The sequence below is a fragment of the Gamsiella multidivaricata genome (assembly GCF_025024155.1).
Source record: "Gamsiella multidivaricata strain RSA 2152 chromosome Unknown BC939scaffold_62, whole genome shotgun sequence".
In the NCBI taxonomy this organism is placed as follows: domain Eukaryota; kingdom Fungi; phylum Mortierellomycota; class Mortierellomycetes; order Mortierellales; family Mortierellaceae; genus Gamsiella; species Gamsiella multidivaricata.
The window spans coordinates 59,978-85,424 of record NW_026251770.1 but is presented as its reverse complement, the minus strand read 5'-3'; the positions used below and the strand labels follow the sequence as shown (position 1 = coordinate 85,424).

At 48.8% G+C, this 25,447-nt stretch overlaps 7 protein-coding genes across 7 annotated transcripts; 5 read left to right on the top strand and 2 right to left on the bottom strand.

Annotated features, from left to right (window-relative positions):
* Positions 1-1,433: 1,433 nt before the first annotated feature.
* Positions 1,434-2,715, top strand: BC939DRAFT_505824 (uncharacterized protein; the record flags this gene model as incomplete). Its single annotated transcript, XM_051560719.1, has 2 exons — positions 1,434-2,009; positions 2,152-2,715. 2 exons carry the CDS (start codon positions 1,434-1,436, stop codon positions 2,713-2,715), a joined length of 1,140 nt encoding a protein of 379 aa, XP_051409215.1.
* A 1,438-nt stretch (positions 2,716-4,153) lies between these two features.
* BC939DRAFT_265878 (uncharacterized protein) lies at positions 4,154-5,562 on the bottom strand. The gene is made up of 3 exons (XM_051551099.1): positions 4,512-5,562; positions 4,361-4,417; positions 4,154-4,226 (listed from the first exon to the last, which is right to left on the bottom strand). The coding sequence occupies exons 1-3, from the start codon at positions 5,286-5,288 to the stop codon at positions 4,206-4,208; spliced, it is 855 nt and encodes a 284-aa protein (XP_051409214.1). The 5' UTR covers positions 5,289-5,562; the 3' UTR covers positions 4,154-4,205.
* Positions 5,563-6,651: 1,089 nt separating this feature from the next.
* BC939DRAFT_265743 (eukaryotic translation initiation factor 6) lies at positions 6,652-8,457 on the top strand. Its single transcript, XM_051551097.1, has 5 exons — positions 6,652-6,728; positions 7,199-7,295; positions 7,463-7,835; positions 7,957-8,017; positions 8,125-8,457. Exons 1-5 carry the CDS (start codon positions 6,719-6,721, stop codon positions 8,319-8,321), a joined length of 738 nt encoding a protein of 245 aa, XP_051409213.1. The 5' UTR covers positions 6,652-6,718; the 3' UTR covers positions 8,322-8,457.
* A 1-nt stretch (position 8,458) lies between these two features.
* BC939DRAFT_265752 (uncharacterized protein) lies at positions 8,459-10,831 on the top strand. The gene is made up of 3 exons (XM_051551098.1): positions 8,459-9,850; positions 9,959-10,073; positions 10,230-10,831. Exons 1-3 carry the CDS (start codon positions 8,662-8,664, stop codon positions 10,717-10,719), a joined length of 1,794 nt encoding a protein of 597 aa, XP_051409212.1. The 5' UTR covers positions 8,459-8,661; the 3' UTR covers positions 10,720-10,831.
* A 2,075-nt stretch (positions 10,832-12,906) lies between these two features.
* Positions 12,907-17,758, top strand: BC939DRAFT_479666 (armadillo-type protein; the record flags this gene model as incomplete). Its single annotated transcript, XM_051558867.1, has 8 exons — positions 12,907-13,009; positions 13,249-13,395; positions 13,531-13,657; positions 13,796-13,961; positions 14,061-14,423; positions 14,532-14,636; positions 14,745-15,123; positions 15,222-17,758. The coding sequence occupies 8 exons, from the start codon at positions 12,907-12,909 to the stop codon at positions 17,756-17,758; spliced, it is 3,927 nt and encodes a 1,308-aa protein (XP_051409211.1).
* A 1,521-nt stretch (positions 17,759-19,279) lies between these two features.
* BC939DRAFT_505820 (uncharacterized protein) lies at positions 19,280-21,284 on the top strand (the record flags this gene model as incomplete). Its single annotated transcript, XM_051560718.1, has 5 exons — positions 19,280-19,460; positions 19,596-19,999; positions 20,101-20,152; positions 20,239-20,649; positions 20,776-21,284. 5 exons carry the CDS (start codon positions 19,280-19,282, stop codon positions 21,282-21,284), a joined length of 1,557 nt encoding a protein of 518 aa, XP_051409210.1.
* Positions 21,285-22,974: 1,690 nt separating this feature from the next.
* On the bottom strand, positions 22,975-24,785 carry BC939DRAFT_487660 (uncharacterized protein). The gene is made up of 2 exons (XM_051559360.1): positions 23,846-24,785; positions 22,975-23,728 (listed from the first exon to the last, which is right to left on the bottom strand). Exons 1-2 carry the CDS (start codon positions 24,491-24,493, stop codon positions 23,150-23,152), a joined length of 1,227 nt encoding a protein of 408 aa, XP_051409209.1. The 5' UTR covers positions 24,494-24,785; the 3' UTR covers positions 22,975-23,149.
* Positions 24,786-25,447: the final 662 nt, after the last annotated feature.

Here is a 25,447-nt window from a genome sequence, read left to right as displayed (position 1 = left end):
GACACGAATGGAAAAGCAGATCTAGTTCTCATTCTCTCTCTCGCCCGCTCTTTCCTTCTTTCTCTCTTTCCTTCTCTTTTTCTCTCTTTCTTTTCTCTCTCTCTCTTTCTCTCTCTCTCTCTATCTCTCTTTCCCTTCCAAGCAGTCCACCTGGACATCTCATCCTATCCCTTCCTTCTTTTTCACTCACCCTCTCTCGCTCTCTCAACCACATCCTTCCCCCGTCTCCCCTTCTGCCATTGGTCCGTCCCCACACTTCCCTCACTGTACCCTGATCCAGCGAACACAGGTACATGTCAACGAATGAACACTCGATCGAATCAACCTTTTGATCACACCCATTAGACCAATCAGACAGCTGGCCAGGGGGTGGTGTTTGCTGCTCGGTGGTGATAAGAGGCGGCGAACGAGTCCCCCGTTTCATCTTAATTTTCCGTACGCAATTATTGATTGTGTACGTGTGATGCTCCAGGCACTCCCTCTCCCCTCTCTCCCGCACTGGTGGTCCTCCTGTTCGCTCGCAGTGCCCCATCACCAGCCAGATCTCATGCCATTCCATCCCACACTTTTTTTCATTCACTCCCATTTCTACTGTTAATCTCTCCCTTAACTAACTTGGCGGGTAGACACAGCACAACACAACACAGCATGACATAACATAACAAAACATAACACAACATGGACCCTACTGCGTTGCTGTGTCACCGGTGCACCGCAAACTATCTATTCCGAGAGCTCATAAAATGCTGATTTACAGTTCGTATTAATCTTGGTTTTGTTTTTGGCCATTGGGGTGGATCCTGCCCTGCCCTGCCCTTGTTTGCCCGTAGCTCTTTTTTTTTTTTTTGACGACTGGGCGTCAATTCGTTGTCTTTGCTCGATTCAGCACACAATGCTATTTTATTTTATTTACAAAAGTAGGATGAGTGGTGATGATATCCGGGATTGTGGTTCTAGTTTTGGCCTTTGCCGTTGTCTTTGTGTTCCTGATTCCACTTTATTTTTTTGTATTGTTTTATGGTGCTTTTTTTTCTCCTTGTTTCTGGTTCTTGTATAATGTTTCTTGTTCCTGCTTTGTGCCTGCTTTGTCCCTGCTTTGATGTTTCTTGTTCCTGTCTCAGGCTGGGGCAAGCCCAGTCCTCGTGTTACTACGCTCGTTCCGCCACTCTCTCTCCATCGGCCATTAAGTGTCTTTGCATACAAAGCATTGCCTCTCTCTCTCTCTCTCTCTACTTTTTCGCTTTTTCTTTCTTCCTTTTTTTTTCTTTTCTTGGCTCCTTGCTCCTTTTTACCCCTCCCCCATTCCTCCTTCCAATTGCTATCAACGACTACGCAAGACCTAACGAAAAAAAAAAGCCACCATTATTCTCGCTTAGGACATCTCAGGAGATAAACCGACTACAAAACCACACTCTGGATAGGAAAATATAAAAATGCATATCAAAAAGACGACTCTGGTCATGCTAGTGCTGGCACTGGCAGTGTCGACCGTCAACACCCTGCCTCAACCTCAGATGTCCGGCGATATCATGCCAATGGCTTTGGACCCAGATGGAGGACAGGTCCCCAATGCTCCTGCACCTTCGCCCTCAGCTGGTACAACAACAACAACACCGCCAGTAACGAGTACGGTCGCACCGACAACGCCTGCGCCGGTAACGCCTCTGCCGGTCACAACCACGGTTGATCCCATCACTACAGACGTACCCACGACCACGATCGCTCCCATCACACAACAACCCACGACCACTCCGTCAACAGAGCCGACCAAGTCCAAGACAACTACTGCTGTTGCTGGTGGAGGAGGAGGAGTAGTAGTGCCTACGCATATTGGTACTTCAATGACGACGGGCACCAGTACAAGTGCGGCCATACCGACTCAAAGCAACAGCAAGGAGACCAGTGGAGGCGGATCGACGGGTAACCTTCAAACGGCCGGTATTGTCGTGGGATCGGTTATTGTCGCAGCCGCCATTGGTATCTGGGTCTTCAGAAAGTGGAAGCTTTCGGTATGTATTTTTTTTTTTTTTTTTTTTTTTTACGTTGCGAGAAGGCCATTTAAAAGAAAGAAAAGAAAAGGAGCGCATTCTCTAACCAAGTTGTTTTCCCTTTCAAAAAACCCCCCCTCGTTCTTGCTCGCTCGAAAAATAGCCTTCAAGAGAATTCCAATCCAAGATCAATGGTGACGAATATCAAGACTATCCTCGCAGCTACGAGTCCGATACGGTGTTCTTGCGCAACCTTGGGGACCAGCCTGCAGAGCCAGCGCCTGCAAAATCGCCCTACAGTGCGCAAGCGGCCTTGCCTGCAGAAGAACCCGTGCAACCGCAAAAGCAGCAGCAGCAGTACTATGGTGCCGACTATGCACACGACGCCAATGCGGGTTATGATGGATATGGCGGCGCCGCAGGATATGAGCACCAGGGCGGATATGACCATCATGGTCAGGGTGGATATGATCCTCAAGGATATGGACATGGATACGATAACGGGTATGGACATGGTGATTATGCAGAGTCGCAGGTCGGTGGAGGATATGCGGCATCGAACGTAGGAGGCGGGTATGCGGCGTCGAATGTGGGCGGTGGCGGTGGATACGGGGCGCCGAATGTGGGAGGAGGATATGCGGCGTCGAACGTTGGGGGTGGTTATGCAGCCTCGAACGTCGGAGGTGGATACCAGCATCAGGGATACGATGAATATGGTCGGCGATAGACGAGTCCATCCAATCCGTCCCTGCGTTCCTTTCTCTCTATCTCTATCTCTCATTCTCATACATATACACACATACACTTACACACATACACACATACAACACATACACGTTCGAGGAGGGCTTTATTTTGATTTTTTTTTATTCTTATAGACACTCCCTCCTCTTTCACTCGCATTCATCCTTTCTCTCGCTTTTTGTCTCGCGCTCCCCTCTTTCCTTTCGGACGAAACCCGATACATCACCCTTCGCGATCTACGGCTGTATATATTTACTAATATCTGTTGCATCTCTCTAATACATACACGCGTTTTGCTTTTGCTTTTTTTTTTTTTCTTGGAGAAATTAAAAAAAAATAAAATAACAAAGATGTATGGATATAAATAATATATATGGATCTACTTAGATTTGGACGCGTAAATATGGATTTGCAGTATAAAGCAACTCTTCGCTATAAGCAATCCTTCATTGCAATCCACTACTCTATACAACCCTTCGCTATATGCAAACCGTCCTAATGCTCCTGCAAATTTTGAGTCGTCAAGTATCTAGACTGTACAGTTTTCGGCAGTAATGACATGCACGTCATTAAGAATCTGAGTCTTCCATGCTGCATATGTCCATCGCTCGAGTCTCCTCTTTGCAACGTCTGTCCAGTCTGTTCCTTCCTTGCCCAGGCAAAGTGCTCCGTCTCCTTCTTCGGTACTATCAATCTCCCAGACATATCCATTGAAGGGTGTGATCAGAGCGACGTGATTCTCGTCTGTGTGGGGTAGGCGTCCGAAATTTGAAGATCCTTGGTTACTTTCAACCAGGACATCATATCCTCCGCGCAAAAACATAATAATGTGTCACAAGCAGATGGCTGAATTTGATCCGCTTTCAAAAAGAATAAAACGCGTTTTGTGAAAACAGTGGAACACCGTTGAGCTCCTACATGTGTCGAGATACTTTCAAGGATTCGTTTCGTCATAGGAAGCCCACCCTTGTTGGCAACAAAATTGAAAAGAGCCATCGTACAGCACGGGTCATTGTCGGTCTATTGTAGAAGGTATGTTAATATTAGCATCCTTCCGATTGCAATGCCATTCTGCATCTTGCCCACCTGGGATAAAGCATCGCGGATTTATGACATTCGGTCCGGGATCAACTGTTTCCTCGACCTGACACTTGCTTTCATAATGAGGAAAGCGATTCGACTCGGTGTCCCTGTCAAAGACACTGCGTCGCCTTATTGTCGGAGAGACGTCTTGAAACATCTTGTGCATACTCTTGCGTGTAAGGTACGAGCTGTTGTAACAAACGATATAGCCGAGATGACCACTTCTCGCTTCGTCCTCGTACGCAAAGATTTTGTCCGTCAGCCGAAAGGGCTCCTGCATCCATGAAGCACAATTCTCATACCGTATCTCCTTAACGCAGCGTACTGAACCCTTCCAAATCTCACTATGGAGCCATATTGGTTTCCGAAACCCGCCCACACATTGTTAACCTAAGCCCAGTAAAATTTGTACTGTGATAGTAAATTTATTTGGATGAGTAGCTCAGCGCCAGAGTCTTGTTCAATGGGTCTCGAGGTGAATGAGGGGTATATAGTTGACAATATCCTCTCGCTTTACAACAGATCAGGTAGGAGGTGACATGTACCTTTATTGAACCAGTATCTGTAAGCTCGTACGAGCAGAGTATTTCGTGGTCCAGCATCTAATAATTCAGAATAAGAACCAGGCTATAGAGTACAATAAGGGACTCACAATATGCAACATTTAGGAAACAACTCTGGGCGATGTTTTTATACCTCACGGTCCGTAAATGAAAGAATGATAATGCTGGGAGTTACGTGGATTGCTGATGCAATGCTCTGCCGTATCTGTACGATTGGTGTGTTAGAAGAGGATACGACAAAGGTATAAACCACGTTTGGTTCTTCTTTCAGGTGGAATTTGACCTCCATGATGGATAAACGGGAACGAACAACAAGGCAGCTGAGAGGGGAAAGAAGAGAGATTTTCTTTTTTCTCGATGGAAAGGTCATGAGATAAAGATAATAGCCTCCCTTGTTCAGTTTCCTTTCAATGCAGAACTCGTTCATGAATACTAGATTGCTCAAGGACCACAGATAAGAATACATGATGCGCTGCTTCTCTTGCCTGTCTACGCCCCACCATGCGAATATCGCTCCTGCACGTTGAGAACGTTGTACGAGCTCACTGAACTTCCTCTGGACCACTGTAAAAACTGTATGATGAAGAGACTTCTTCGAGCGGAAATGAGGCAAAAGGTACATGTAGCGAGTAAATATCTCACCTCCACCATCATCAGCCCCGCCACCCTTAAAGTCCACCAATGTCCTAGAATAGCTGAAAGTACCGCCGATGTACCAAAGAATTGCTCGGCAAGAATACAGCCACTCTACACTCAACCCACAGCACTGGTGAGAATTGACTCCATTTGTTATTGGCTCTTCGGCTGCAAAAAACTTAAACTGGACAAGTAGCCAATCAAACACTATTTTCCATGCCAGAATATGTTTTGTGTTCACAACCGCAAACGCGATTATCGCGTTTTGTGTCATGGACTGTCCAAGAAAACAGACCCTGAATGATGTCCATGCAGGATGTCACTCTTGCCTCCACGTCCTTGCATATGCCCATTGGCGGCCAATAAAATTAACAACGAACTTAGTTATGTATGTCAGTACTCTTCAACTTTACCCCTTCAGATGTCAACTAATGTACATACCAAGACTTTCCTCTGTTCTCCTAGTGTAGTCTTCAACAGTTATATTTAACTGTCCAACAGCGTTTCGCTTCAGGTGGAGCATGCGCTCTTCGTTCAGAAGCGCATCGGCCTGCTTAATCTCATTGGCATGTAGACTGGACCAGAAAGTCTCAATTTGTGCTGCATCTCTCCTCCACTCCCGATCTAGTCTTGCGCACTCCTGTTCCAAAAGACGATTCCCACTGTTTCTTAGAGATGGTAAGATCGTGGATAGCCATACTCCACTATAGATGTCCTTTTGTGACCTGCACACTCGGCAATATCGAAGGAAATCCAGATATGTAATGTCCCGAGGTCGCTTCAATTGCATAAAGTATTCTGTCCCAGGAGCATGTGCAAGGAATGCAGCCCATGAGGGATCCTGGATATCATCGTCCTCTAGGAGACTTGCTTGCATTGTCGAATGTTCGAGTTAATGGACTGGGTGCGGTGGTCGCTAAGAATATTAGAATATTATATAGCTATCTGCAACTGATATTTAATTTTTGTATAACTGAAGAACATAGAATCGCTGGAGACCCATACCCATTGACGTCCTCTGCCGAAGGGGCCTCAATGAGCAGGTTCCACGGAAGACCTACTAGGACGTTCACAGTCACCAGTTCCCCTCCGGCAGCAATTGGATGAAACGAAGGGAAGCAAATGACGGGAAGTCAGGCACACCAGCATATAGCGCCACCTTTCTTTCTCGGTGTCCCCCTAGTAACCTCTGCCACTAATGCTAGTTCCATCAGCAATGAGCAACATTGACTTTTCGCTTGTGATCAAATAGAACCAATTCCTTAACGTATTATAATGAAGAATGAGCAGGTGAAGAGACGAAAATAGGATGATAGCGCAGTGTTTCCAGTGACGCAACAGGCTATATATTCGCACGTTTGCCAGCAAGCGAGGAAGCGAAGGAGAGGCGAGCGAGGAGGTGAGGGAGAAGCAAACGAGGTGGTGAAGAGGAGGTGTGGAAGGGAAGTTCCCTCATGACCTTTTGCCACCCTGGGGCCTGCGGAGTGAAAAACGCGAACTCCAACGCGAACTGCGGATGAAAGTGACGACGAACCCGCTGAGGGACCACAACAAAAAAAAGTTGTGTGAATAAGCCACCAGTGTTTGCTGCGGGGCAACCTTTTTTTTTTTTTTTTTTTTTTTTTTTGTTTAAAGGCATCGCCAAAGAAAGAGCATCCCAGGCACTCTCCTCATTCCTCTACATTTCTATTACTTTTTATCGTCATGGCTGTCCGTAGGTGCAAAAGAATTATTCATGCTTTTATTATTTTTCGGGACGAGGGAGTCTTTTTGGCATGGACAGACATTCGAAGCAGGAGAAGAAGGATGCCAATCGGATCTTTACGAGGACTACCACAAAATAATAATAATAACAGACCCAGGATATTGCAGACAGCACCGGGGCGCAGGGCGATAGAGAGGAGCTCCCAAAAAAAAGAAAAAAAAAAAAAAACTCCCCTCCCGCAAATAGGTCTCAATGGACAATATTACTCTATTCTTCAGCAGACAGACAACATTCGCTCAGTAAGGACTGGGAGGAATGCTTCAGTCGGGAGTCAAGGATACAATCGTTCGATCATATCAACATTCAGGATCAGGATCATGTCCTCTTTTTTTTTTTTGTTGGTTCAGAAAAAAAGAACTGCGGATTGCTGACAAACTCTCTCCTACTGCTGCTGGGGTGTTTTTTTTTTAATGATATAGGTGCTCAATTCGAAAACAACAACGAGATTGGCGTGTTTGCCATGCTCACCAACAGCTACTGCTTGGTCGCCATCGGTGGTTCCGAGAACTTTTACAGGTAAAAAAGAAAATGAAAAGTGCAACGTTAATCGTCTTTATTTCCTTCCCTTCAACAGAAGAACATGCGACTGACACAACATTTTCCTCCTCCTCCTCCTCCCCTTCCTTCCTATGCCCGCTTTTTGCTGTGCTCTCGATCTCCCCTACCTCTCTTACTGCTAACAGTGTCTTTGAGGCCGAGTTGAAGGATGTGATCCCGATTGTGCACACGAGCATTGCGGGCACCCGTATTATCGGACGTCTCTGCGTCGGTAACCGCCACGGTCTCCTGGTGCCGTCGACGACGACAGATCAGGAGCTTCAGCATTTGAGGAATTCGTTGCCGGAGAAGGTTGCGATCCAGCGTGTGGAGGAGCGTCTGTCGGCGTTGGGCAACGTGATCGCCTGTAATGATTATGTGGCCTTGGTTCACCCGGATATCGATCGGGAGACGGAGGAGATCATTGCAGATGTGTTGAAGGTCGAGGTCTTCCGTCAGACGATCGCGGATAATGTCTTGGTCGGATCTTATTGTGCATTGAGCAACCAGGGTGGTCTGGTAAGATTGAGAAAGCTTTTTTTTTTTTTTTTTTATCGTCGGAGTGGAAGGGGCAGTTGTTATGGAATTGTGTTGTGTACGTATTCTAATTGATTTTTCTTGTTTGGTTTGGGTTTGGTAGGTCCACCCCCGTACGTCTATTCAGGACCAGGATGAATTGTCAACCTTGCTTCAAGTTCCTTGTAAGTCTTCCTGTTGCTTTTACTCCTACCTTTTCTTTTTTTTTTGTCTTTAATGGAATTATCGAGCTTGCAACTTACCTAATGTACATTGATACAAAAAAAAATAGTGGTCGCTGGTACAGTGAACCGTGGTTCGGATGTGATTGGTGCTGGATTGTTGGTCAATGACTGGTGCGCCTTTGCGGGTCTCGACACGACCTCAATAGAGTTGTCGGTCATCGAGGGCGTCTTCAAACTCCAGGATAACGGACCCAGTGCCATTGTTGAGGATATGCGTGATTCCCTGGTTGACTCGATGGTGTAAACCCCCACGTTTTGCCCAGGAGGAAGGAAAATTACTACAGAGACCTAGGATTGCATGTAGATACATATCTCATTTTAAAGTGGAAAGCGGGAGGAACAGCAACATACATAAACATGTCAAATAAGAAGCGAAAAGCAAATGTGTGGAGGAGGGAGTGGGGATGCCTGTATTAAGTAATCTTTGGGCTTGGCGCTCTTGACCCCCGCTCTTGCCTTCAGTTCCATCTTTGCGACTATATTATTATCAGACTAGGACCAACAGCACAGCTAGCTCTCATTCGCATTTCAACCATTGCACAGAAAGAAAAACAAACAACAGCAACAACAGCAACGAACAGACTATGGATATCAAGGAACTCAAGGACAGCAAAGAGCCGACTACCAGGCGGCGGAAGAAGAATACGCAGGACCAGCAGCAGCGTTCGACAGCGCTCCAACGGTCGGCGTCGACTTCATACTCGCAGCATTCCGAATCTCATTCACAATCCCAATCACAATCATTCTCTCCATCGCCCTCACCATCCCATGCAGAGGCGTCCTACAGTAGCAACAGCAACAGCAGCTGGAGCGATACGCACTATGGCAAGATGGCCAACCGTCAGCTCGGTCGGTCCCTCTACGGGATAGTCTCCTATCTCTGGGATCTGATTCTCGGCACAGTGATCATCCTCCGGCCACTATTCTCGTTCCTCCTGGCGCTGGTCGTGATCATCTTACTCCTCGCAACGCTGACCAGGAGTCTTTCGATCTTTCGGTCCGAAATCCAAGCGCGGGTGGTGTGTAAGATCCCGTTGGTATCGAGTCTGATCGACTGTTCGAGATCATCATCGTCTTCGGATCTCGGTATGCTGCATATCCCGAATTTTGCAGAGCTCGTGAATAAGCAGGCGGCGTCGTATGAGATGATCGCGGATACGTTGAGCGCCCTGAACCCGGGATTCTTGCCAAAGAACAAGCGCAAGCGGGTGAGGGATAAGCTTGGGAGATTGCTTGGACGGAAAAGCAAGCCCAAGGGCAGCAGCGGCAGCTCACGGACACAGGGCGAGAGTGGATCGGGAGGTTGGGATCTCAGCGGCAATACCGCGGGTGAGGAGGGGGAAGGAGACGGGGGGGAGGAAGAGGAAGGTGAAGGTGAGGAAGCGGATGATCCGTATGGATTATCGGTGCATACGCGACAGAGCGGTCCACCCATGGCGATGTTGTTGAAGCGGGCGGAACTGGCGGTGGTGGATTTGAAGGTGTTGGTGAAGCACTCGACGTTGGCGGAGGAGGCGAAGGAGTTGTTGGTGGGACAATTGCAGGCGTTCCATACGCGGGCCAAGACGACGACGAGACAGATGCAGTTCTTACAGGCGCGGGCGAATGGATGTGTGGATGGGTTGGTGATCCGAAACGTGTACCTGCGGATTGAATTGGACCAGTTGGAGAGACAGCAGCGGAGGTTGTTAGGTGGGGGGAGTGAGGAGGGGTTGGGGTTGGGAGTAGGTAGGGTTTGGGATAGGGTACTGGATTTCTTTGCGGGCACGCTTGGTAAGGTGTTCTTTTCGGATTATTTGGATTTCTAGCATGGTGTCTTCTTTCTTTTGTTTTTAAACGATCCCTTGCCTTTTTTTTTTTTTATTATTACTCGATTCATAGGCATGGAAATTGCGGCGAGTGAGAAGAAGCTTCAGCAGCTGTATGTTTCGACGATGGAGGATGCCAGGAACCATATCCGGGATCTTATCATGCAATCGCAGGAAGTCTTACAAAGGTACTCTCTCGCATACCAGCTGCCCCCCCCCCCCCCCCCCCCCCCCCCCACACACACACACATTATTCTTCCCATAGCCAATGGACATGCCACCTCTGACCACCCATTTCACTCTCTTTATTTTCATGTTGCCCTCTCTTTTTTTTTTTTTTTTAGCCTGGATATGTTAGACCAGATCCTATCATCCATCCACGAAATCGGAACCCAAGAGCGACGACAGCAGAACCGAGCACACGAAGAGACCCTGGCCATGTTATGGTCACGTCTAGGTGGGAACCGTCTCCAACGAACCTTATACCGGGAGAACCTCGAGTTCCTCCAGGATCTAGATGGGCAACGGAAGGCGACGGTGGGGCAGATCCAGGCAGCACTTTGGAAACTGACGGAATTCGAGGCGGAGATTGGGGTTCTGAGGGAAAGGATCGTAGATGCAGCGGTGGGGGTTGCAATGACGGGAGAGGAGGGACCAAAGATGGTCAGGGCTCCGGAAGATGGAGGTGGAGATGGAGGTGGACTAGGGACAGGAGGGGTGTCGACATTGAGGACACATATCGAACAGATTGATTTGGTGACGAGCAGGTTGAAGGGCCGGAGCTTCTTGGGGGGTGCGATGGTCAAGGCGCAGCAGGAGTCATCTTTGTCGTGAGAGGACAGGGCAGGGCATGAGTTTCAGGTTCCATTTCAGTGGTACTTTTTGCGCCACCAATTATTATTTTTGCCTTTGTCTTTGTCCTTTGTCTTTACCTTTGTCTTTGTCATGTCATGTCTCGTTTCGTCCCTGAAGACGAAAACGAGTTCAGCATTGCTGTGCAGGTCGAGCAGAGTAAGAATTCTTTGAATCTATTCATCCGATTGAAACGAATCACACCATGCGATTTCAGAAGAGTCGATTTACTCGAGTGAGATGCTCATTGGGTTCTGCTCTGAGGAGGAGTGGGGGAGGGGTCGACCATTTGAAGACATGTAATATGACAGTTAACTTACTACAGACAATCTATCACTTCATTTGGATGAAGATGACTATGATGTTGAAGAACCTCTCTTGTTGTTGTTGGTAGCTGTTGGTTAAATCCTGCATGAAAAATACTGTTGTGCACTGTACATGTAGATTGTATGCTGTATGGATATTGTACGCACGCGTGCACGCACATGTTCTTGCGTCGTGGGGATGTAGTTTTATCCTTGTAGATTGAGAGCAATTGAATAATGGATGATCACAGCATCAACAGGAGCAGCAGCAGCAGCAGGTAACTCACGACCCGAGAGTTGAAAGTTTGCATTAAGCAGCGTTTGTCTGAACCTGTTTCCTGCAGCAGAGTTCGTTCATATTCAGAGCCCACTGTAGGGACCTGTGGACGTAGAAGGAACGGAAGGGAAGGAAGGGCATTTGGTGGCTGAAAACGAAAAGGGAGGGAGGGATGGGAGGGATGGGAGGGATGGGGATGGGGATGGTTTCCGTTATGGCTGTCGCGTATAAATGATGTGGTGCCTGCTTTCCTCCCATGTGGCCCATTGAAGTATTGAAGCATTAAACGTGGTGGAACGTAGTGAATAAAATAAAGCCAGGGATAAATAAAAAAAGGGGCTCTCGTAGTAAGGATGTGGGATACAGAGTAGTGGCGCCAGCCAGCTCCTCCTTCGCGCGTCTTTTTTGTTCAGGACAGTCCCTTGGTGGACGACAGTGGCGGCAACAGCGACCATCCTCCCTCCCTACCCTTCCTTCCTGGTAAGAAATTACTATGAAAAGAGTACTCATTCGCCACAAGGGAGGGAGAGGGAAGGGTGAAGAGTGACCACAAAGTGCAAAGTGCAAAGCGCAAAGCGCAAAGCACAAACACGGAACCAAATCGAATGATGATATTATTGTGTTTCTGTTTCGCCACTGGGGGTCCTCATTGTAATTTCGTCTCCTCCTCCTTCTCTCTTCTCCTCGCTCTCTCTTTTTTCTTTTTTTCTTTTTTCTTTTTTCTTTTTCTTTTGCTCATCATCTTTCCCCCTCCCCCTCCCTTCCATTCTCTCATCGATCCCTCCATCCTTCCATTCCCCTCCCGACTCGACGACGAAGTTCGTCTGTAACGAATCCGCCCTTCCTCCCTCCTGACGCACCCTACCCCACTCCATCGCCATCTCCCCTCCATCTCCACCAATACCCGTTTAGAGCCCATTCCTTCGTTTCGTGCCTTTTCTTTTTCTTTTCTTTCCTGTCCCTTTTACCTTCTCATCTCTCATCTCGCTTATCCAGCTGTAGTCTATCTCACTTTGCTTTTTTTATAATCTTCTCTCTATCTCTTTCTCTTTCTCTTTCTCTTTCTCCATTCACTCCATCGCTCTCTTTCATTCTTCTGTCTCATGGCTGGTAAGACCCCCTCACTCTAATGAGACTTTGCTCAAGGATCAATGAACTGGAACCTGAAACCTGGAACCTGCAAGCTGAAGGCAGGACTGGATATGCAATAACGGCTATTCCCGCCAAATCCACAGACGCTGACAGGAATTGGATACAATATCGAAGCTCGGGACAGCCAAAATGCTTTGATACTTCACTGTAGATTTGATCACTATGGCGGAATCCTATGATTTCTCTCGGATGTCTATCTCGTATGAGACCTGTTTGTCTCTTTTTCAAAAATGAGCGGGAAAAAAAAAAAAAAAAAAAAGCGAACCACAGGAAAATATATCTGGAGAGCAAGGAGCAACAGCCATCACAAAGCAGTAGGAAGGTGAATCGGAAGCGAAACAAGGAGTAACAATGACACGGCGAATGACGGCCTGAAATGGATTCTAGACAGCAGTAACGACCTACGAGGAACAGGACTGCAGCAGCAAAGCAACTATGATTGCAGAAACATACAGCGATCCAGCAGAAGCTCAACAGCCCACCGGCATTTTTGGTTCCGGAGACATCTATTCGTCATCGTGCATTGGAACCTGGAAAAGTGCAATAAACAAATAGTGGCTACACTCAACGTCAATATTTGGTAGGGGGATCGATGGCGGAAGACTGAGAATAGCACTTTGCAGGAAAAAGGGAGTCATGGACAAAGACAAAAATAAAAAGCGCCTTGTTACATCAGCCTCTCTCATGATTCAACCAGCATGCAATCTCATAATTTGCTGACTACGTCGCACTAACGCTCTAAATATCTTTGTCCTTTGAAAAACCTTGTTCTTGTAGACCTCGGCCTGTACTTTGGCGCGGACGAGGATGATACACAACTCGAACACGAGGACAAGGATCTCTCGTACCTCCTCCTTGCAAACGAACAGGATGATACCTTTGATTCCCTCGACACAGAAACGCTCTTGGCAGAAATAAGTGCAGGTATGAAGGCCGAAACTCTTCTTTTTTTTTTCACTGTTGTTGGTGTGGTTCAGAACACGCGCGAATGGAACATTATTTTTTAGATTGCATCAGGTGGCTAAACTTTGCATGGACGTATATCTTTCTCTAATATAGATCCCCAGGAAAAGAGCATTATGGAGCTGGGCGTCGACGCAGATGTCGTGCAATTATTCGCAGATCCAGGCCTCTCAGCTGTGGAAAAGGCACAGATGCTGTCCAGGAGCGACTATGACTTTCATCGGTACGCTATTTACTCGATTCGTTCATGGCGACGCGGCACAACCGATACTTAGAAACAAGAATGAATGAAAAATTGCCCGCGCTCATTTTGTCAATGGACCTTTTTTTTTTTTTTTTTTCTTTTTTTTTGGTATCATAGAGCCTTTTTCGCAAGAGAGGTGACAACGCTTTTGCCGGTAATGGATGTGCGAGACGCGATTTCCTGTGTTATTCCGATTGTGCGCGACCTTTCAGCAGATCCTCAAGAATCGGTCAGGGAATCATTGGCGGCACAATTGGACAAGATCATTCTATACTTTTTTCAGGTATGATTACCATGCCTGGATATACTTCTTTTCTTCTTCGCTATACCCATTTTTCTTCAACATACTCATGGAGATGTTATTTATTTTCAAATGAAATAGAATACCGTCATAACGTACGAGGAATCTGCAGCGGGGCAGCAAAATCAGGATTTAAATAACACACAGCTGTCCTCATCCCCGCCCCCATTGATGCACGACATATTCACGCTCGTCTTTATCAACCTGCTTCTGGACCAAAACGCAGGGATTGCACATCAGACACGCGAGGCAGTCAAGGCTGTTTCTGAGAACGTATCCGAGCAGGTTTTGGAAAGCGAGATTTTGGACGGGATCATTACAGGACTGGAAAACCTATACATCAATACGGATACTGCCGCGGACGACGATCAGCAGAATACAGCGATGTACCCAGATGCCGATCAAGATGGCGAGGCAGAATTGGGCAAGATGCTCGTCGTTGTGGTAAGTGATTTGAGTTTGAAACGAGCAATTAAAGTAGCATCAGCGAATATTCGTACCTTCTTCCCCTGCCAGCAACTGATAACCAAAAATCATATTCGATCAAAATAGCTACTGACATCCTTGGCTCCGATCCTTGGAAAGGACCGGTGTACGCAGATTGTTTTGCCAAAGCTGGAGAAACTGGTAAAAAAATCACAGTTTTATGTCCGCAAGGTAACATTAGTCAGCAATGGGCTTTTTTTTTTTTTTTTTTCTCCGCCGTGGTCAATGTCCACAATCGACATACTCATACTATTAGCTTGCTTTTGTTTACAACTCTAGGAAATTGTGATTGCATTGGGGACACTATGCAAGGTTGTTGATCAGCAAGTTGTCATTGACCGTCTACTCCCTCTGTATGATGTTTTCATTCACGACGATACGTGGCACATCCGACGCGCATGTTGTACAGTTCTCGCGTCCTTCGTGTCGTCATTGCCAGTCGAGATGAAGACCAGCAAAGTGGAGGAGCTTTACAATCTGTACTCGACCGATATCAGTCGGAGCGTACGTCATTCGATCATGGAAGTTTTGGGCGAAGTCATTGCAGGATTTGAGAAGGGAAAAGTCCCGGATTCGCTGTTGAATCATTTTCTGGATATGGGGCTCCAGCCGATGAACGAGCACGAGCTGGCGGTGATGTGCGCCTTTAGCTTCCCAGGTAAGGCTTGTCCCCTTACTCTGTACTTTAATTGTATTCTGCCAACTACAGGAAAGTAGTCCCAGAACTGATCATGTGTCTTCATTATGAACATATAGCTGTTATTTTGACTGCGGGTCAGTCGAAATGGGAGCAGATGAAGCCGGTATATATGAGGCTTGCAGGGACATTCAGGCCGCCTATCCGGAGATCACTGGCGTGCTCTCTTCATGAGGTGGCGCGTATTCTCGGACCCGAATTAGCTGATCGCGATCTGGCGTTGGCATTCTCGGACTGTTTGTTGGCAGAGGACGAGGTCAAGGAGGGCGTTATCGGGCACGTCGTAGAGTTCATCTCTTGTTTGTCACCCAAATGTCGGTCAGAGGCCTTGCGGGATATTTTTAATGCATGGAACGAGCTGGAACGGTCTAGTAATTGGCGCCTCCGGGACTCCTTGGCAGGACAGTTACCGGCGCTGTGTGAGATTGCTGAGGGCAAAGATCTCTTGGAATACCTGATGCCTTTGAGTATACGAGCCTGTACAGACGGCGTATCCACCATTCGCGAGTCTGGAGTCATGGCGTTTCCAGCACTTTGGGAGGCTAGTGCACGCATCGGCCCGTTCGTTCACACAAAGGGGACAGAGGATGTCTTGTCGCCGGATGATGACGAGCCTGTTCTGGGTTCATTCGGCGAAGGCGAGGATGTGGAGATGGAGGACTTGACACACCAGTTGTCTGACTCGACCGACAATAATGTCACGAAGTCCAAAGCTGATACCGCTCACACCAATGGCGTTTCGAATGGCGTTTCAAGCTCATCATCAACCCCGCCTTCTGAACCCGAGGAGAAGGAGACGACAACGATCAAGGAGCAGGTTATCCGACAAATGGTCGAGTTCACCACGAACGGAGGATACCGATCACGAGTCGTAGCGGTTCAAATTATCCAGTCGTTGGTCGACTCTGGCATTTCCGCAGAGGAGTTTGAGGAGCACTTTTTGTCGCTTCTGGCGGAGCAGCTGATGACGGACGCGGTTGTGAATGTGCGCATTTGGGTCTCTCGCGTCGTGAGCTGGATGATGGAGGGTGAACTGTACAGTGAGGAATCCATCTCCAGCCGACTACAGGGAGCACTCGGCATTCTGCAGAAGGACCCGGATCGCGATGTTCGCATCTATGCTGGCGGACCGGCGGAGCTACCAAAGCCGAAGAAGAAGAAGAAAAAGTCCAAGAGCAAGAAGAAGAAGAAGAAGGAGGAGAAGGCTGAAGCAGGGGCTGTGGGCGGATTTTCTCAGAATCCAGAGCGAGGCCAGGTCTCGACCATTAGCGAGGAGGACGAAGATGGAGAGGAAGTTCAGTTCTTGAAGGGTGAAGGCGACAGCGATGAGGATGAGGATGAGGACGAGGATGATGAAGACGACGAGGAGGGCGACAGTGACGAGGAGAGCAGCGACGACAGCATGGAGTTTTTGAACTCTGTCAAGACAAAGGGCATTTCGAACAAACCCCGGAATCGAAACAGCATAGGGATCGGTATGAAGGTCATGGTCGGCAACAAATTGACAGTCTCTGGCAAGGAGATCCGGAAGCCGAAGACGAGCTGGGATTACGTCCATGGCGAGATCGACGAGGACGAGGATGAGTCGAACGGCAGCTCAGAAAAGTCGTTTGCTGCGTCTCTGGGATCCAAGGAAGCACAGCGGAAGCATTGGAACCGGGAAGGCGAAGACGATGAGGAGGAGGAGGAAGGTGAATGCTTGTTTGATGCGCCCCGTCGGCCACTCGACGATGACGATGATGATATTGTGGGTGAGGACAGAGAGAGCAAGGGTCAGTTTGGTAGCCGACGGGACATCTTCAAGGTCGTCCCTTATTCTGCAAACGGCATGAACGGTGCCAGTCCATTAGATGTAGAAATGGAGGAAGCATTCCAGGACAGCTCTGGCGAGGGCGTCACAGTGGTTGTTTCTGGAGCTGCAGGCGATCTGTCTCTTGCTGGTCAAGAGTCCAAGTCAAAGGATGCGCAGGGCTCATCTCTATCATCAACACCGCTGTCAACGTCAAAGGCGAATGAAGTAACGCCAACCAAGTCCTTGCCCAAGCCATCTGCAGCGCCGGCAGTGTCACAATATCCACCATTGGCACCTGGGTCAGCTCCTTCGATAGAGACCGTACTCTCGGAGGCGCCTCCGACACTCAGCTATGCAGCATCGGTAAAACAGGACGAAGGTCTCAAAGCGAACCCTGCGGCGACAACATCAAGCGTGGGCGCGATCACTGTGGACGCGGTAGCATCAGGTGCAGCAAGCAAGAACGGAAGCTTGAGCAACAACAATCTCCTCAATGGAAGCACGAACAAGGGACGATCGCCCGAGGAAGCAGTGCTGCGTGTGCTGAACGCTAAATTGGGAGCGGGTAAGAGATCACATTACCCATTGCCGCCACCAATCTCTATCAACCCACTAGCGCCCTCAGCCAGCAGATTGGGATTGCCAGGATCGTCCTCGTCTTCGATTGACCCTGGCTCACCCTCGTATGCAGCCATTGTTGCATCAGGGGCAACGTCGCCACACCCGGGTGCACTAGCTGCCAGAGCCGCGTTCTCGCCGCCGTTGGGGCCCATGGCAACCTCGACCTCCAAGTTTAGCTCTTGAAAGATTGTGCCAATCCTGTATCTTTTTTTTTTTTTTTCGGTCGACATAGTCTTTTTCCTCACTTTCTGTTCATCACATCTACTAGTCAATGTACCTTATTTTCTTTTTCTCTGCTATCTCTTTGTTTGTTATCCCTCATAATGCAGCACAGTTTTTCATAAAACAATAATGTATGCCTACCATCTTGGTCTTGAGAAACCATGCAGTGGTGAAGAGGAATAAAGTTATGACAGATAACGTTTCAGGCCCTGAGATATATATTTTTTTTTCGTGTGTGTATGCGCTCTAGTATGCTAGGCTAGCGACTTCGAAGTCGCGACCCAAATATTTTTATAATAGAAAACCAATTCAAAACCTCACCAAGCCACGATTTTTCTGAAATTTTTGTGCACTGATAAAGCCGTCACATTAGTGATTTAAGATTTTATAATAAAAACGTCAATTCAAAAAAAAAAATTGTGCACCCGCACAATCTCCATGTAACGTGTGGGGAGACCTGAACAAATTCTATGCTTCGCCTTTTTTCAACGGGAACTGCGAAGACGCGAGGAGTAAACAGAGGTGTGTTTTACCCCATATCAAAAAAAAATTGACCATCGGATCTCCTTGACTTGATTTTCTATTATAAAAATAGTTGGGTTGCGACTTCCAGGCGAGGACTCTATAACCCGCCCATTCAAACCTCGCCTCAAGCCTATGGCGGACTTCATTTGCCTTTGCGGCGCGTTTGCCCACAACTAGTAGCCGCATGCTCTTCTGGGTTTTCAGCTTTGTGGTTGTATCGACTCATCCATCTACAGCTCGACATGGAACAACCATCACACGACGAATCTCCACCTTCTTCACCTTCCCCTTCGCCATCGCCTCCCATCGACAAGGTGGTACAGCACAATTGCATCCTCGTTCCTTCATCGTCATCATTGAGGATCGTGAGAATGATGGGCTACTCCAGGCTGGATAGTAGCTGTTGGCGTTCTGACTTGAATGGCATGGGTGTCGGGTTGGTGGTTGGCTTCGTTCATCATCATTTTTTGAGCTGTAAAACATTTTCAGCCCTCGAGGTGGCGGTGTTTTGAAAATCGCGTTTTGGTCACAAATAACGCGCCCCATCTATCAAAGTTTAAAATCCCCTAATAAAATATGCATGGCATGCATTGAACATCCCTCTGCCTGTCTTTTATATTTGTTATGTCTCCATCGTTTTGTCCCAGTCCATGATGGAAAGAACAAAAGGGCGACTTTTGCTGAGGGCGCCTGCTATTGCGCCCAGGCAAGCACATCCTCATCATCAATTCATCAACTTATCACATCCGCCCTCATCCACTCTGAATTCCACACTCTGTCTTTTTTCCAATCGTACCTGTATCCTCCCCTCCTGTTTGTGAGAACAGCACACTTTTATTGACGCGTCCCACCCCTTCTGCTTGATCGCTTTCATACCTTTGCTTGATCAACAAAAAAAAACTTCGGAATCTCCTCGCTCTTCGCTTATCCCGCCTTTCATTTCTGTCACCTCCAACCATGGCGAGCAGCAGCAGCCGTTGTCGCCGTTTTGCAAACACCTCGCTTCTTCTCGCCGCAGCGGTCCTCCTCCTCGCCAGCCCTTTCATTCTCCTCTCTCGGGCACAAAAATCGTCCGCACCTTTCCCCGTCTATGCGCCCGCCTTTGCCAGAACCGCCACACGTCTCTACGTCCTCGGAGGTAATTACGCCACTATCAACTATGGTTAATTCTTCTCGCTCGACCTCGCCAACTCCTGGAACAGCACCACGCCCCTCTGGACGCAGCTCAATGATGGATCCCAACAAGCCATATTCCCCACTACTTTCTCCGCAGACCAAAAGACCATGGTTACCTTCCATTCGGGCGCCACAGCCTTTGCCTTTCACTATTCTGTTGCTACCGGTCAATGGACTCGAGCGATAGTGCAGGCGACGTACGGAGACACTATGGGTGTCAACGCGATGACAGACCCTAACACTGGGTTGGTCTATCTTGCGGGTGGGTACACGTCCAGCGACCACAACTCGATGAACGTCTATAACTTTGTGACGGACACGATATCAGGGAGCGCATTGCCTCCCACAGTTCTTCTGAATCGTTTGTTTTATGCCAATGTCTGGTCACAGAAGCGGAAGAGTATCCTTTGTTTTGGCGGGTATAATTCTTCAAAGGGTGTGATTCCAGATCTCAACACCGTAACGGAATTTGTGCCCTCGACTTCAGTGTGGTCCACATTGGTAAGCGATCAGGTATCTGCGCGACTCCCGACGACATGTGTTTTATTTATTTATTTTTTACTCACCAGGTCCCCGTTGCTGTTTTTTTTATTCTCTGCCAGGCCACATCAGGAATCGCCCCAGCAATGCGAGCAGACCATTGCATGGCATCAAGTATGTCGTCTAGTACTGCAAATATAGACTTGTTCACCACCGTACTACTTTAATTGATTATTTTCTATCCTCTCTCTTCGGAATAGATGATGATGGCTCACTTATGGTGATCTATGGAGGAAGGCTGTCCGACCTCACCACATTCAGTGGCGAAGTCTTTATTTTTGACACTGTCAGCCAGACCTGGAGACAGGGCTTGACCGGCACTCCTAGAGTTTACGCAGCCTGCACCATTGCCGGCAACCAGCTCTTGGTCTGGGGAGGACAGAACTCGACAGACTTGGTCGCGCCTGCACCCATTTTGATCTACGACCTGAACAACAACGCATGGATCACACAGTACACTCCCCCAGCATCTTATGTGGCTGCCAGGGCGTCCGAGACTTCCTCGAGCTCACCAAATGCGACAAGCACGGGCTTACCCTCGAGCAATAGATCATCTTCGAGCAATGCGGGTGCGATTGTAGGAGGAGCCGTCGCGGGCGTAGCTGTGCTCTGTGCGGGAGTGTTGTTCATCATCTTCCGACGACGACAACGACAACAGCACAGGGCTACCCCATTGAACACGACGAGCGATCATAGGGGTAGCGAAGGGTCCGGATAGACGACACCGCCACCGGCAGTGAGTACTCATGATGATGAGCTTCAACAGATGCGGACACAGATTCAGAACCAGCAGGAGCAAATGGAGTTACAACAGAGTTTGCTGTTGTTACAGCAACAGCAACAGCAGCTACAGTTGCCGATCCGACCGCAGCATCAGTATCAGGATGCGACATATAATTACCAACCACCGATTTTCTATTCAGCAGCTGGGGGACAAACAGCAAACCCATTGATTGCGACGACGACAGGTTCTCCACCACAAGAGTGGGATACAGCACATACGTCACCGGATTCGATGAATCTGGTACCGACGAGTGGTTGGTTGGTGCGTGCAGGGTATGTGGATGGAGGAAGTAGCTATGCGAACGCGCAGCAACAGCATCTTGGGATCATGCCTGTGGTGTATAATCCGCCGACAACGACTGCAGGACCCTCGGAGGTGACGACGGAGGAAAAAGGCGAGTACGAGAGTAATTACTGGGAGAGACGTCCACTCGGCAGCCCACATGCTATTATTGAGACGTAGATGCAGGAATGTGAGTGTTAGAAAGATGGGAGACATGGAGGAGGCGAGGAAGGTAAGGGAGGAGAAAATGATACCCCATAGTTTATTGAAGGATCGCTTGGCTAGTGTATTAATTGCATCGAAATGGTCTATTCTTCACCTCTGTGGGGATGAAAAAAAATAAATGCGCGCGGTGTTAAATACTCGGTTACAGTGGGTATGCTACTGCTATTACTGCTACCTTAATGCGCTATTGACCTTTTAGCCATCGCTTTAGCGGTACCATTGATCCATGACCCAAAGGAAGCAACAAGCACGCCAGATATGCAAACCATACAGCGAGACTATTGCCCTGAAGAGATTCGATTTTCATGGCTGTCAGAAATCAAGGCCATCGAGGTGTATGGGATTGCATCATAAGAGATACTGGTACCCTTACCACGGCGGTCGCATCGGAGGCATTGACGATTTTGTTTGCTGGGAGGTCTATGGATGCAATAATTGGTGGCGATGGCGATGAGATGAAAAAGGCACACTGTTTCAGGGCAATTAGCGCTGCTGGGGAAAAGGTGTGCGCCAGAACATGATGCTTATTGACTCGACTATCTTGAACGCTGCTTGAAGAACATGATTGGCAAGGATGATGAGATCAGACCACGTTGTCTCGGGTGTTTTTGGACGGACCGAACAGCCACCTCGACCATGCTGCGACAAATCGACGGGGCCCCAAAGAAGGGTGAGATTGTGTCAGAGCCCGGTCGGAAACCGCTACTTGTTATATTAGCTACATTCATTGTGTGGTGGAACAGGTGTAAAAAAAGCAGTTGCAGGCCTGGTTCGTCAGGGATGGCGTATACATCCGCCCGGCGATCAGGAAGACTCGCCTCGGGGGTAACCAATCGTGATGAGGGAATATGAGGGCTGGGTTATGGAAGGAGGTCCCCAAAGGAAAAATTCGAGAGGCTGGTATCATGGCGGGCAATTGCGACTATAACGACCACTTCACGGCCGATGTGTTTGATGGCATCTTCGAGAAGCTTTGCAATAACCTCACTAACATGGGGGTTTGGCCCTTGTAATTAATGTCCACCTCGACAGCGCGCCATACCATTTCCCGCACACTCAACAAAGAAACCCATCCAATCTGCTAATGTGGTGGACATGATGGCATGGACCCAGGACGGCGAGCCATGAACTCTCCGTGACAACAAAGGCCGAAATGAAACTCGAACCAAAGCAGAGCTGCTTCAGCACATTGGAGACCTCTCCGATCAATCAACATGCACAATTTTTACCGCCATCTCATTTTTAAGACGCTTCAATATTCCTTGCGAGCTTCAACTAAATTGAGAAGGTCAGGGGCAGTTGTAAAAGTAGATGGTCGCCAACAACACAAAAGGGGGGTCTTGGATCGTTTGGGTGCCTCAAAGTCCTGCTGAAAGAAGCACCGTGTCGGTGGTACCCGTCAGCACATCTATAATTCCTGTGAAAAACAAGCATCGATATCGGACAACAATAATTTTAGCTGCTGGCAAGACTCCGGCTCCTTTGCTGCCATCGCTTCAAGCAAATCATCCACAAGCACAGGGGGCCCCCAGTGGGGAGGCAGTGACAACAGCAGTTTTTGGGAGGAAGAAGAGGAGAAGGAGAGATTTTACAAGCGTTGCGGCGGATAATACTCTTCTGGGTGAGGGAGGCCTGGACTCAGCAAGGCGTCTTTCTTAATTTTTATAGATTATAGCATTATATAGTCTATAGTAAAAAAAAGAAGAAAATCCTCTCTCTTTCCGGGTAATTTCAACAAAAAATATAAAAAACTTGTAAACCGTTTACGGTTTAGGTTGGGATATAAGGTTATGTCTGCTATTCATTTATTTATTTTTGTTTTAAAACAACATCTGGCCACCGAAAGCGAAGGCTGCAGCGGTGGCGAGGACAGCGAGGGGATTGAGGAAGCCAGCAGGCATGGTGATGGAACCACTGGAACTTCCGGCCTTCCCGCCCGTAGAAGCTGCGTTTGTACCAGTGGAGGAGGCTCCTGAAGGAGTGGAGCCGTGCAGGGTGTCGTTGCTGGTGGTGGTGGTAGAGCTGTCGGTGATGACCCTGGTGGTAGCGGTGCCGTCCATGGTGGCGAGGGTGATGTTGGTCTCCCTGTAAGGGGTAGCATCGTTCATACAGGCGGAGACGGGCATGGCCTTCCAGGTGGCCTGGACTTGGGGGAGGTTCCTGATGGCGGCGTCGACGGTGTTCTGGTAAAGCTCGTGTTGGAGGGTGATGTGGCCGGTGGTGTCGTTGTGGGCATTGGAGATCCAGGTTTTGAATTCCTGGTCGACACCCTCGGGGGTCATGGGTCCGCCGCCCGGGGGGAGCTCCCAATCGTCGGTGTCGTAGTCCCAGATCACGGATGTGTAGCCCATGGCCCAGAGCAGGCCGCGGATGCGGTTGTCGATGTCGCCGTAGGGGGGCTGTTAAACATAATGGTGATAATGAAATATAAAGTCGGATGGTTAGAAAACGCGGTGTCAGTGGTTGTCGTGTGAGCAAGAGCAAGAGCAAGACAGGGAAGAGGGGGTGGAACTTACGCGAAAGTACTTTGGCGTGAAACCGCAGAGCTCCTTGATCGCCAGTTCCGTATACTTGATCTCCGCCACAAACTGCTCGTTCGTCAGACTAGTGGAGGGATTATGAGACCAGGTATGGACGGCGATATGGTGTCCTGCCGCACAGGCTCTCCTAGCGGACTGCCAGTTCTCGATCACGTTCGAGCCGATGTAGAACAACGTGGCCTTCTGCTCGGTCTTGTCTAGGAAATCGTAGAGCTGTGAACTGAACGTCGTCGGGCCATCATCGTACGTCAACCCCCACACTCCGAGCGGACACACCGTCAGGTCCTTGTTGATACAATTGGTCTCTGTCCAGTCGCACGCGTCGGCTGGGATCGCTTTAGGGTTCTGAGGATCGCCACCGGATGTGAAGGGGACGAGGGGGAGAGAGGCGACGTCCGTCAGGTTCAGTTCGGAGAGCCATTGCTTCACCAGCGGGGTGTCGGTCGGGGCGACGACATCCTGTGTGGGGTACTCATTGGCGAAGGTGCCGGAGAAGTCGGGGAGGGGGAGGAGAGGGGCGGCGGTTGGGGCTGTGGATGCAGCAGTGGTGGTGGATGAGGAGTCAGTGGGTGCGGCGGACGCTAGGGCCACCAGGGCAGCCACCAGGGAGAGTCTTGCGAGCATTATAAGTTTGTGTGGGAGCAGAGAAGTCGCGGAGGGTGGAGGATGAGGATGGGAGTGTGAGTGTGAGAGGGCGGGAAAGGAGGGTTTTATAGAAGACGAGAGCCAGAGGAAGACGACTGTTGCAAAAAGGAGAGGGCTGCCCAAAGGGACAGGGGAATTGACCAAAAATAGGCGGTGCTATGTGGTATGTGAGATGTAAGATGAATTAGGGCTGGGGCGTAAACACCCGCCGTGGTATTACAGGAGGAAACATCTGCAATCGGCTGCTGCAGATATAAATAACCTCCCCCCCCCCCCCCCCCCCCCCCATAATCGACCCAAGACAGGGGCGGAGAGGGATCTGCGCCCTGACAGAGTTTCCGCCGGCAAAACCCTCCATTCAAACCCGGGCAGCCTCGAGCGTATGCGACTGCATCGTTGGGCTATGTCCACCCATGCACTTATCATTTCTTTCCCCCCCTTTATGCTCTTATGCGCGCGCGCACACCCAACTCTGTTTATAGGTCGCATGGACATGGTCCTGCCTTTCTTGTCCGCTCGATAGGTGTGTCAGAGGGCTATGCTACCTCCATTCATTTGTCAGTCGTTATTAGCAAGCAGGACAGGACAGATCTAGTCTGCGGCATAGCTGAGTGATCTTCATTAAGTCCTGAAAACGGCGCGGTCATGACCACCGTTCCGGAACAACGGATCGTGGGTCTCTCCACCACCGTCCGTTTGTCCATTTAACGGAAATAGATCGGTTAGGCCGCTATTCTTTTTAATGAGGGATCAATCCTAACCTTTAGCCTTTTACGCCAGATCAGGAGGACTAAAAGATGAGAGTATTCCTACTTTGATCAGATATCGGGAGCTGTTACTCTCTACAACGGTAGCAGAGCCTCATGCACGACCCTCGCGTGCATGGCGGGCGTGCGTGCGTGGGGTTTTTTTTTCTTTCTTGTGGATAAGGGC